Below are 11,389 nucleotides of genomic sequence, written 5' to 3' on the forward strand. Positions count from 1 at the left end.
TGCACTGAGACTCTGGAGAGAGGGGCTGAAGCCCAAGAGCACAGGGAGGGCTGGGTTAGCCTTTGTTGTTTGTGACTATTCATCATTAGTCATCATGAGGAATGAATTTGGTATAAAGAGTGAGGTCTAACAGTACCCAATCAGAAACAGCCTCAGAATCCCCCAGGTCTGTCAGTTCTTGGGATTGAGTTACGCCTCATGACAAATGGAGCTGTATTTTCTAATACATTTTCCCCCACGCAGGTGCTTATGACCCAGCATATGCTGCGCTTGTGCTCGGCTGTATCCTACTCTTAGCAACTCCATGGACTGTAGCCCACCAGGCTCCTCTTTCTGTGGAATTTTCCAGGCAGGAATACTGGAGTGGGTTGCCATTTTCTTCTCCAGGATATCTTCATGACCCAGGGATCAAACCCTCATCTGTTGCATCTCCTGCATTGGCAGGCAGATTCTTCACCACTGTACCACCTGGAAAGCCCCCTGATTTATGTTATAGGTGCCCTAATAAGTACAGGTTTGGTTATATTCCCATCTGCATGTCTTTCTCAGGGTTCCAGGAAGCTCAAATCCCCTTCTATATTAGCTTTTTGTTTCTTTTCAAAAATATTTAAAAAATAAGTATAGTTCATTTATAATGTTCTGTTACTTTCTGCTGTCTAGCAAAATTATACATATGCTTACATTCATTTTTTGCATTCTTTTCCATTACGGTTTGCAATAAGATATTGAATATACTTCGCTGTGCTATACCAGTGGGACCTTGTCATTTGTCCATTCTATGTATAATAATTTGCGTCTGCTAACCCAGCCTCCCACTCCATCCCTCACACTCCATCCCAACCCCTTCCCCTTGGCAATCACCAGTCTCTTCTTTATGTCCATGATTCTGATTCTGTTTTGTAGATGGTTTCATTTGTGTCATATTTTAGATTCTACATATAAGTGATAACATATGGTGTTTGTCTTTCTCTTTCTGACTTACTTCACTTAGTGTGATAATTTCTAGTTGCATCCATTATCCAAAATAATATTGACATTATTTTGTTCTCTTTTATGACTGAGTAGTATTCTATTATATATTTATCCATTCATCTGTTGATGGACATTTAGGTTGTTTCCATGTCTTGGCTATTGTCAGTAGTGCTGCTGTGAACATAAAGGTGTATGTATCTTTTTGAATTAAAGTTTTGTCAGTATACACCCAGGAGTGGGATTCCTGGATCATATGGAAACCTCCATACTGATTTTCATAGTGGCTGCACCAACTTACATTCACACCAACAGTGTTGGAGGGTTCCCTCTTTCTCCACACACTGTCCAGCATTTGTTATTTGTAGATTTTTTGATGGTATGAGGTGGCATCTCATTGTAGTTTTGATTTGCATTTCTCTAATTAGCGATGTTGAGCATCTTTTCATGTGCCTGTTGGCCATCTGTATTTATTCTTTGGAGAAACGTCCATTTAGATCTTCTGCTCATTTTTCAATCTGGTTGCTTGATATTTTGTTGTTGAGTTGGCTGATCTATTTGTGTATTTTGGAGATTAAACCCTTGTCAGTTGCATCATTTGTAGGTATTTTCTCCCATTCTGTAGGTTGTCTTTTTGCTTATGGTTTTCTTTGCTGTGCAAATCATGTAAGTTTGATTAGGCCCCATTTGTTTATTTTTGTTATCATTTCTACTGCCTTGGGAGACTGATTTAAGAAAACATTGGTACGATTTATGTCAGAGAATGTTTTGCCTATGACCTTTTTAGGAGTTTTATGGTGTCTTATCTTACATTTAAGTCTTGAAGTTATTTTGAGTTAATTTTTGTGTTTGACAAGAGGGTATGTTCATTGATTTACATTCAACTGTCCAACTTTCCTAGCACCCTTTACTGAAGAAACTCTCTTTTTCCCATTGTATGTTCTTGGCTCCTTTGTCAAAGATTAACTGACCATAGGTGTGTGGGACTTTTTATTTAAATTAATTTTGTAATTTAATTTAAATGTGTTTTGAATAATGTTGTGTATAACTATTTTTGTCAAGAGTTTGAAGGCTGTTAATCATTTACTAAGAATTTTGTAGCTTATATGTTTTACCTTCTTCATCCTAAAAATGGGTAAAACTTTTTACAGTAGCCACAGAAATAAAATAAGGGGTGATAGATTGAGACCAAATAAAATAAAATAAAATAAAAACTCCATGATTTAGATTTTAGCAGATTTTTTCAGACCTCTACTGTGTGTCCAGTTCTTTTCCCCTCCCTCTTCCTTCCCCAGGTCCTGGATTCCAAGCAGCTCTTCTTGCCTGGTCCAGTCTGTCATCTCTCATCAGACTACTGCTGTTCCTCCCCACCAGTCTTGATCTCTCTAATTTACTCACCTCATAGTAATCAACTAAGAGGAAATAATTGTGTCACATTCAAATGAGGGGTTTTGTTTTTTTTAATGTAAAGAACCCTCAAAAATCAACCTGAGAACTCTATGTACACAAATAAAATGGGAGTGCTTATGGTTGGTAAATATTAAAAAAATGTTCTACTTCCTTAGGAATAAAGAAAACACAGATGCTATTTATGCCTGTCAGGTTATGTGAGATTAAAGAAATGTATGTATGGTGTATTAGCAAGGGTTTGGGGGATTAAAAAGCTCTTAAACATTGCTAGTTGGAATTTAAAATGTTGTAGTCTTTCTGGAGGGTGGTTTGATAATATATAGCAGGAGACTTTAATCTAGCAATTCCACTTCTATCCATTTATCTTCAGGCAGCAGTAATAGGATGGATTCAAAAACCATGTGCTTGTATAGAAGGATGTTTGTTGGAACTGTTTATAATGATGAAAGACAGAAAACAGCCTGGCCTAGGGCAAAATACATAAAATTTGATACATCTAGACAGTGGAATTTTATAGAGCCATAAAAATGATAATGTAGAGGATCTTAAAAATTTACCCTGAAACACTTCCACAGTACATTTAAGTGAAAAAGTAAGTTACAAAGCAGCATGTATAATTCAGCCTCTTTTTGTGAGGAAGAAATGTGTTGGTGGGGTATGTGTGCCACAGGGGAAAGTCTGGAACACTATATGACGGAATGCTAGTGTGTTTTACTTTGAGGATAAGTATGTAGGTGGCTTTAATATTTTTTTTGAGACAATATTTATTGTAGTTTGTTGTTGCCTTTGACAAACAATTACTATGTGGTAAAATATATATTTTTTTTCTTTAGAAAAGTCATGGTTTCCTTCTCCAGTGGTTGAGAGCTGGGACTTAATATATAACGTTTTCTTTTTCTTTGAGAGCTAGTGTACTGAAGTAAACTCCTTAAGGAGCTTAAGAAAAAAATGTGTTAATTCTGGGTAGTAAGGTACATGACTGGCTGTTATATCATTTCCTTGTTTTCTGTGTGTTTAAAATGTATTATAATTAAAAAAATGTTTACCTGTAAGATTTATAATTAAGTAGGAGAGGTAAACTGGAGAAGGCAATGGCAACCCACTCCAGTGTTCTTGCTTGGAGAATCCCAGGGACAGAGGAGCCTAGTGGGCTGCCGTCTGTGGGGTCGCACAGAGTCAGACACGGCCACACATAAGTATAATATAAAAATAGTTTCTTTAACTGTATATTTTAAAATTAATTTTTATTTTTAAAAATCATGACAATAGTTTTTGAAATTTCAAAAGTATTAAATTCTGATAAAAAAGGAAGTCAGTTCCCTGTCCCACCTTGCTGTATTCCCAGACCCACTCTCAAAGGGGGAAAACCTTTAAGCAAATTATACTAATATTTTCCCTGTCATATTTCTAAATATCTTACAATTACCCTATTTTAAAAAATTTATCAATTATGGGGATTTTCCTATTGTCTCCTGGTTATGGTGGACAAGAATAATTCTTCTACCTTGCAATTATCTTTACTCCTCCAGCTTCCCAATATGGTTATATTATAATTTTGGTTAAACCCAAATAATGTATACATTATTACTGTGCAAATATTGCTCAGTGTTGAGCTTAATAGCCCACTATGACTGTTTCCTTTGTTGAAGCCCTCTTTTTTCCCTAGAGTTATTTGCCATTTTTATTTGCATGGTTTTCTATATATTTGGGAAAACAGAATGTTACTCTGTGTACCACCCACCACCCCCCCCCACCACAAATTGTGCCAAGCAATTTAAAAATTTTCAAAATCTCAACACAGCAAAAAAAAAAAATCTTACCAAGTCTATTCTTTTCCTGAGGACATTTATACCTTCCAGCCTGGACTGTTCTCTAGTGCAGACATCGGAGAAGGCAATGGCATTCCACTCCAGAACTCTTGCCTGGAAAATCCCATGGATGGAGGAGCCTGGTGGGCTGCAGTCCATGGGGTTGCCAAGAGTCAGATATGACTAAGCGACTTCATTTTCACTTTTCACTTTCCTGCATTGGAGAAGGAAATGGCAACCCACTCCAGTGTTCTTGCCTGGAGAATCCCAGGGACGGGGGAGCCTGGTGAGCTGCCGTTTATGGGGTCGCACAGAGTCGGACATGACTGAAGCAACTTAGCAGCAGCAGCAGCAGCAGTGCAGACAAAGAGTTCTGACCCAAGACCTTCTCTTCACTCTCTTCAGTTGGGTCCCTGATTTTCCTAGATCTCACATTGTCTTCTTTTTTTCCCCCTGAAGCACATCCTATAATAATTTTCCCAGAAAGAGCGTGTAAGAGGTAATTTTTGTATCTTTGTTCTGCCTTTACACTTGACAGATAGGTTGAATATTGCAGTTTCAAGTTGAGGATCACTTTCCTTAGACTTTTGAAGGCACTTCAGAGCTGGGAACACAAAGATCCACCTTATTGAATGAACAAGCGAGCCTTCCTGGCTTGCCCACAAAGACACTCATTAGACTGTGAAACTGATTGGGGTGAAGATCCTGTCAGGCCTTCCAGAAGCTTTCCTTGCCTATGTTATGGAGGCTTATAATGTGGGAGACCTGGGTTCGATCCCTGGGTTGGGAAGATCCCCTGGAGAAGGGAAAGGCTACCCATTCCAGTATTCTGCCCTGAAGAATTCCATGGACTATGTAGTCCATGGGGTCACAAAGAGTTGGAGATGACCAAGCGACTTTCACTTTCATATACTTCTTGGTCCTCTTCATATTCTGGAGACTCTTGGCTGTGCTGTCCTTCCATCAGGAGCAAGTAACTCTTACCAACCCAGCATGCTGGGTGCTAGGTGAAGCTAAGCTCAACTTCTCAGATGTGCCATCCTGCTTGGAAGCCTAGCCTGCAGGCATGCCTGATCTCTATTCCTGCAGGCTTCCTTGGGTGAAAGTTGATTTACTCCCACTGGGACTGTATGGACAGAGATGAATAGTATAATTGATTTCTTGGGACTTTATAGGTAGACATATCTCAGTGACTCTAAGAGAACCCCCTGACTTTGAGGTTCCGTGATCCCGTGACTGTTAAACTAATGTTTTTTGCCAGGATGTCCCTTCCTGTTGGTTTGGTTTGGCTTGCTTCACGTGTACTCCCTCTTTAAGACTCAGCTAAGGAATTGCTTCCTCTGGGAAGCTTTCATCTTCATTTCTTTTTCTTTCCTACTGGCTGTGTATTTCTTTTTTTTTTTTTTTTCTTTTGGCTGAGTATTTCCTTCATCTTTTTTCTTTTTTAAGATCAGAGCTGTAGTAATGAGGTGTAATCTTTTTACCCAAGACATGCCTACTAAGCTCCAGATGCATCCGTGGACCCCAGCATAGGTGGCAAGGAAGAAAAAAGTGTTTTGATGCAGGAGAGGCCATCAAAAATGACTAGAATGTGACAGAGGGAAGTGTATTTTTGTACATCTTTCATCAAATAAGAATTCTAGCTTTAAAGAGGAAAGGAGACTTATGGCTGGAAATGATCTTAGCAAATGCAAACCTTTTGACTTTTTTTCAGGTAAGGAAAAAACAAAATACAGTTTTTACAGTGCAAAGTTACTGTGCAATGGCATATATTTTAGAAAGAACATTGTATCTGAGGACAGAAAACCTGATTTTAAAATCATAGCTCTGTGATGAAGAGTTTAGGGGAGCTTGGGTAATATTCTTATCTTCCACTAGCACCTCCTTTTCTCATCTTTAAATTAAGGTTATCAGTGCCCTCCCTATCCCCACTCCCTGGGTTATGAGAATTAAATGTGAGCTGGCACGCAAAAAGAACTAGTGTGGTACTTATATATTTATTTCCAACTATAAGACTTATTTCATCAGGCAACACACTTTTCCAGACTAGTAAGGTTTTACTCCTTTTGGAAGAATCTTGAGTGCTTTTACTAGTGTTAAATGATGTTAGTAAGTTACTGTATAGATATCCTAAGTTGTTTTATCTGTCACTTATATAAGCAAATTATGGAATTTGCAGTGATGGATTCTGGTAACTTCTGGAAAAATATTTGTACTGTATCTTTTGAGCCAGCTTATATCTAAGCTATATTCCAAAGTGTGATTTTGTCTGCAAGAAAGTCTCTGTCGTTGTGGTCCATTGCAACAAAGCTCCTTCTAAGTTTACCGCAGCCATAATCATGCTTCTTTGATTTAGAATTTGACTAGTATATTTAATTGGTGATTAATACAATGTTCTTTAGTATATCTGTGACCATTGCTGAATTTGTAATGCTTTTATCCTTTTTAGATAATCTATATAAAATATATCCATATACAGAGATAATCTATAAGCGATTAAGAATTCTATATAAAGTAGAATTATTTGTAATGACCATTCTGTGGAACATGAATTTTTTTTTCAGAATAATTTAGAAGAGGATGAAGATGTGGAAATGAAAAATAGTGTAACCCAGGGAGACAAACTACGTGCCTTAAAAAGTCAGAGACAGCCTCGTACCTCACCATCCTGTCCGTTTAGGTAGATCTATTTTAAACTTTTAAGTTTATATTTTACGTCCATGTGTGGTAGAATATTTAATCTCTTGGTTATCATTCTATAAGGACCATGTTTACCTCTCATTTTTTGGTTTATTACTGTTTTGTGTTATTTATTATTTTAATGTTGTGGGGAGTAGATACATTTTAGAAGCTTGTCGAAAGCAGCTGCTACATCTTAATTTCTGGAATTCCCCCTAAAATTGCCACGCTGTTGTTGGTTGTCTCTGGGACTCTGTTCAAAATTCTGTTGGGAATGCCACTCTTTTCCTGTGAATGGGCTGCTGCTTCTGTGCCGAATCCTCGGAGGGGTGCCAAGTGTTTGTATTTAATCTAGAGTGTGCAGGAAAGTATTGTATCCGAGCTTTTGGTAAAACCTCACTCGTTAGCATGACTTCCTATTTCTGGGAATTGAATAAGCAATTCTTGTCTGTTAAGTTACAAGCAATCTTGGTTTGGAGATCTGAAATTACTCATCAGAATCAGCTGGTGGGACTTAACTTCAGACCACAACCTTTGAAATCTTTTGCTAATTCAGACTAAGTAGAAGAAATAAAGCTTCAGAATTAATGGAGGTTCAAAATCTCTAAATATCAAGATTCTTTATTGTAATGTAAGAGGTGGCAAGTCCACAAATGAATATCATGGGAAATGGTATTTTCCTTTGACTTTTAAGTGAGAGAAATGCATAGCAAGAAGGCTGTTTTGCTATGATAAATGTCGAGCAGACTACTCACAGAGAATTTAGTTTTATGTATTATCTGGGAGGATTATAACACTTAAGTCAAATTGGGTCTGGTCACACCATTATCTATGCTTTGAGTACTGGTTTCCTGCCCTGAAATATGAAGAGTCATATATAGCTTGAAGTTGAGGTAATTGTTTTATATAGTAAGATGGGAAGATGGAATAGAAAGTCTGGTACTTAGTGATACTTACCAACTACCACTGAGAAGTTGAGGAAATGTAGATCTACCGACGAACTGCTGTGGGGCCAGGAGTTATGCTAGGTACCTAGTTTGGACATGAGGATTAACTGAGTAAACACAAAAGATTGCACTGTTACCCACATTTGTGTTTTTGCTTGATATTAGAGAGGGTAAATCGCTCCCTAGCTGGTATTCAAACCCAGCACTGTTCAAAGTCCATATTCTTTTCACTGTATATAGTGTCTTAGTGAGAGTTTCTTCAAGATCAGTAAATATATTACCAATCTTTGTTATTCACCATTTTTCCTTGAAACTCTAAGAAAGTGCTTTATATTAATTAAAGTTAATTTCAAACAGATTTATATTTGATTTGTAAGAAGCCACAAGTTGGAGGAAGGGATAAGTTGGGGTATAACTTGGCCAATAAAATGGCAAAAGAAACAAGAGAAGCTTCACTAGACTTCAGAAGGCTCATTCCAAGATGGTGTTTATCTCTTTCCTTTCATCCTTAGAAATTTTCTCATTTTTCTGAATATAATTTTTCTTAACAGCATCATGGCCCCATCATCAAACTTTTTTTTTCCTCACTCTGAATATATGCAGTACCAGCTTCTAATGAAAAAGAATTTTATTGTAAATGAAATTCAAGATGAAACAAAATGACTAAAATGGATTTCCCACTGGCTTTAGGACTTATAAAGTAAATAAGTACTAATATCCATTTGCAAGGTTTATCCCTCTTGCCCATTTAATAATTTTGCTGGTCTGACTCCAGAGGATGTGGCTTTTGGTCTTGGCTTAAATGTGTGACCCTGGTGATGAGTGAACATTTGTCTTTGGTTTCTGTAGGTTGGAGGATATGAAAGGGCATCCAAGAGCAGTGTCCCAGCCTTCCAGGTACTGTCAACCAAGTTGAATTTCTAGTAGATTATAGGCAAATGCTACCCTTTAGATGGGGCTCCCCAGGTGGCTCAGTGGTAAAGAATATGCCTGCCGAGACATTAAGAGATATATGAGATGGGGGTTCTATTCCTGGGTTGAGAGAAGGAAATGGCAACCCACTCCAGTGTTCTTGCCTGGAAAATCCCCTGGACAGAGGAGCCTGCGGGCTACAGTCGGACATGACTGAGCACACACACATTGCCACTAGGAGTGACCTGGGCCACTGAGAGCCATGGCCGTGGCAGAGACCTTGACCTATCCCTAGATTATGACCCTTTAGATACATTTCTCAACTTTAAACCCATGGAAATAAGATGCACACAGCTTTTCACTTTTAAAATTCCTTTGTTTCTGTTCCAGATTATTATAATGGCTTTATAGTTAATGCTCACGATGACCAAGAGTTTTGTTTTCCTGAGTTGCCTACAAGGCTGCATGGCTGTGGGAGTGATGCCAGTGTACCCTGTGTGCCCAGCACATGGTGGGGTCTCTCAGTAAACCAGAGTTGCTCTGCAACATACCATTCAAGCCTGTGATAGATTTTGCCTTGAATTTTTGACATTTCTGTTCTTCTTCCCTCGTGTTTTTGCATGTGTCTGTTCCCTTCGTTTTCTAGTTTTATTTCCTTCCCGAGTCTCTATTAGAGGAGGAAACGTTAGTGTTTTTCTTTGGAAAAATGTTCCCCGAACACTTCCTGGTGGTCTCAGTGGTATCAGGATTGAGCATAGGCCTTGGTGAGGGTCGTAGAGATATTTGACCAAAACTGTCATCAGCAGATGGGGAAAAAGCTAATACACTCCTTATCTCTGTTCTCATTCAGCTGTAGGTTTAGGGTTGGTTACTGGAGGCAGTTCTGATATGACCCAGGCTTATCCAGAAGCTGGAGCTGCTTCCCTGTTCAACTTCTTCTGTCCTTAATTTAGAGGCAGACCATATTGTACGCTCCTGTTTGGAGGGAAGATGATGAAAGGAAGGGTACAAGCAAAGCAGCTTTTCTGTAGCAGATAGGGAAAAGAGTCCGTCTTCATTAAAATATCTGTCCAGGACAAAACAGATTTGGCATTAAAACCATGACTGGGCCTTGACTGTCCAGACTTGGGTCAATTTTCCCTCTTTGTTCACTCAGCAGACATTTACTGAGCACCTTCTCTGAGTCTGGCACTGTGCTAGTCACTGGAAATTGAAGTGAGAGAAAGCTCTTTGCTCCTGATGGAGCTTATTTTGAGGAAAGTTTGATACTTTATCAAAATAATTCAAGATGGTATAAGTATCAGATAAATCAAGATGGTATAAGAGCTGTGATTTACTTTAAGAATATATGATGAAGCTGCATACTGACCCCACCTGGGAATTCAGTGAAGGCTTGCTGTAAGAGGTAGCAGCTGATTGGACTATTATGAAAGGCTAAGCAATAGGAGTGAGTCAGATGGTGGTGGAAGAGAAAAGTGTGTGTGCAGGTGAGGTAAGGTCAGGGAAAACAGTGTATGTAAACTGGACAGGGGTATTGATGTCATCCATCCAGGTACCTCAGGGCATTTTATGTAGCTGGAGTAGAGGAATTGGTGGGAAAGTGTGGAGAATTAGAAAATAACAGATTTCAGAGGGTTTTATAAGCCGGGCCAAGAAGTTTAGCCTTTCTGGGCACTGAGGAAATATTAAATGATTTAAATAGTGAATGGACATGATTAGATATCTTAGATTTTGCTAGAGTCTATTCAGAATGTGAGTTTCAAGGAATAAGATTAAAAGGGGCTACTAGGAGTAAGGATAAGAAATAATGCTGCTTACCCCGGGCAGCTGCAGACTAGAAAGGAGAGGAGAGATTTAAAACATAGAGAAGTAGAATCTAAGGACCCGGGAGGGATGAACACCAGTCCAAGGGAGGGAAGTGATCATGGTTACCACGGGACTTTGGTTCCTGCATTTAAATCCCAGCTCTGCCTCTTCTTACTCGCTGAAAGGCTTTGAATGAGGAGCTTTTGCTCCTCCGTTTCCTGACTTGCAAAGTGCAGTCTTCGCCTCCCTCGCAGGGTTGTTGTGAGGGCGAGCTGAGTTAATGCCTGCTAGGTCTGAGATGAGCGCCCAGCTCAGAGTGAGGGCTGTGTCAGTGCCAGCTGCTGTTATTAGGACCTGACCTGATCTGTTTAACATTTGTGAGTTTACTTTGTCCTGGTTGATGGCTAAATGTTACGATAACACAGTTCCTGTGTGATTCTTTGCCCGTTTTCCCCCACAAAGATTGAGTTCTTCTCCTCAAGGATCTGCATCTACTTTGAAGACCTCGAAAGTGGCTTTGTCTCCTTCTGTGACGGCCAAGAGGATAAACAGAGGCTGTGTATCCTCAGGCGCCAATGTGAGAAGGTAATTTTTCTCTCTTCTCCCGAGGCACTGCAGGAGGAAAGGGAAGGCAGCAGTAACTGCAAGTTTGTCTGAAGTTCGTCAGAGGGAGGGCATCGGAGGGTTGGGGGGCGGGGACCACCAAAGGCTCTGTGACCCCCCAGGCTTCTGTTCCTGTCTTGAACTGTGGGCACAAGGCCGTGGAGGGAATGCTGTACAACATGCCCTTCCACAGCAGGCCTACCATGATCCCGGGAACGGTGTTCAGTTGCACAGACTGATATTATGATACTGTTG

General features: G+C 39.4%; 1 protein-coding gene across 13 annotated transcripts in view; it reads left to right on the top strand.

The window, feature by feature from the left end:
• CDC14A (cell division cycle 14A) overlaps positions 1–11,389 on the top strand; it is a 210,407-nt gene that overhangs the window by 180,635 nt on the left and 18,383 nt on the right. For 12 of the 13 annotated variants that reach the window (XM_060412161.1, XM_060412179.1, XM_042251431.2 and 9 more), the window contains 3 exons: positions 6,752–6,867; positions 8,663–8,710; positions 10,994–11,116. In XM_060412161.1, the coding sequence (XP_060268144.1) occupies positions 6,752–6,867; positions 8,663–8,710; positions 10,994–11,116 (287 nt within the window). The remainder of the gene's footprint in view (positions 1–6,751; positions 6,868–8,662; positions 8,711–10,993; positions 11,117–11,389) is intronic. The other variant, XM_042251458.2, reaches the window with a different exon arrangement.

The sequence above is a fragment of the Ovis aries genome, chromosome 1, assembly GCF_016772045.2.
Source record: "Ovis aries strain OAR_USU_Benz2616 breed Rambouillet chromosome 1, ARS-UI_Ramb_v3.0, whole genome shotgun sequence".
In the NCBI taxonomy this organism is placed as follows: domain Eukaryota; kingdom Metazoa; phylum Chordata; class Mammalia; order Artiodactyla; family Bovidae; genus Ovis; species Ovis aries.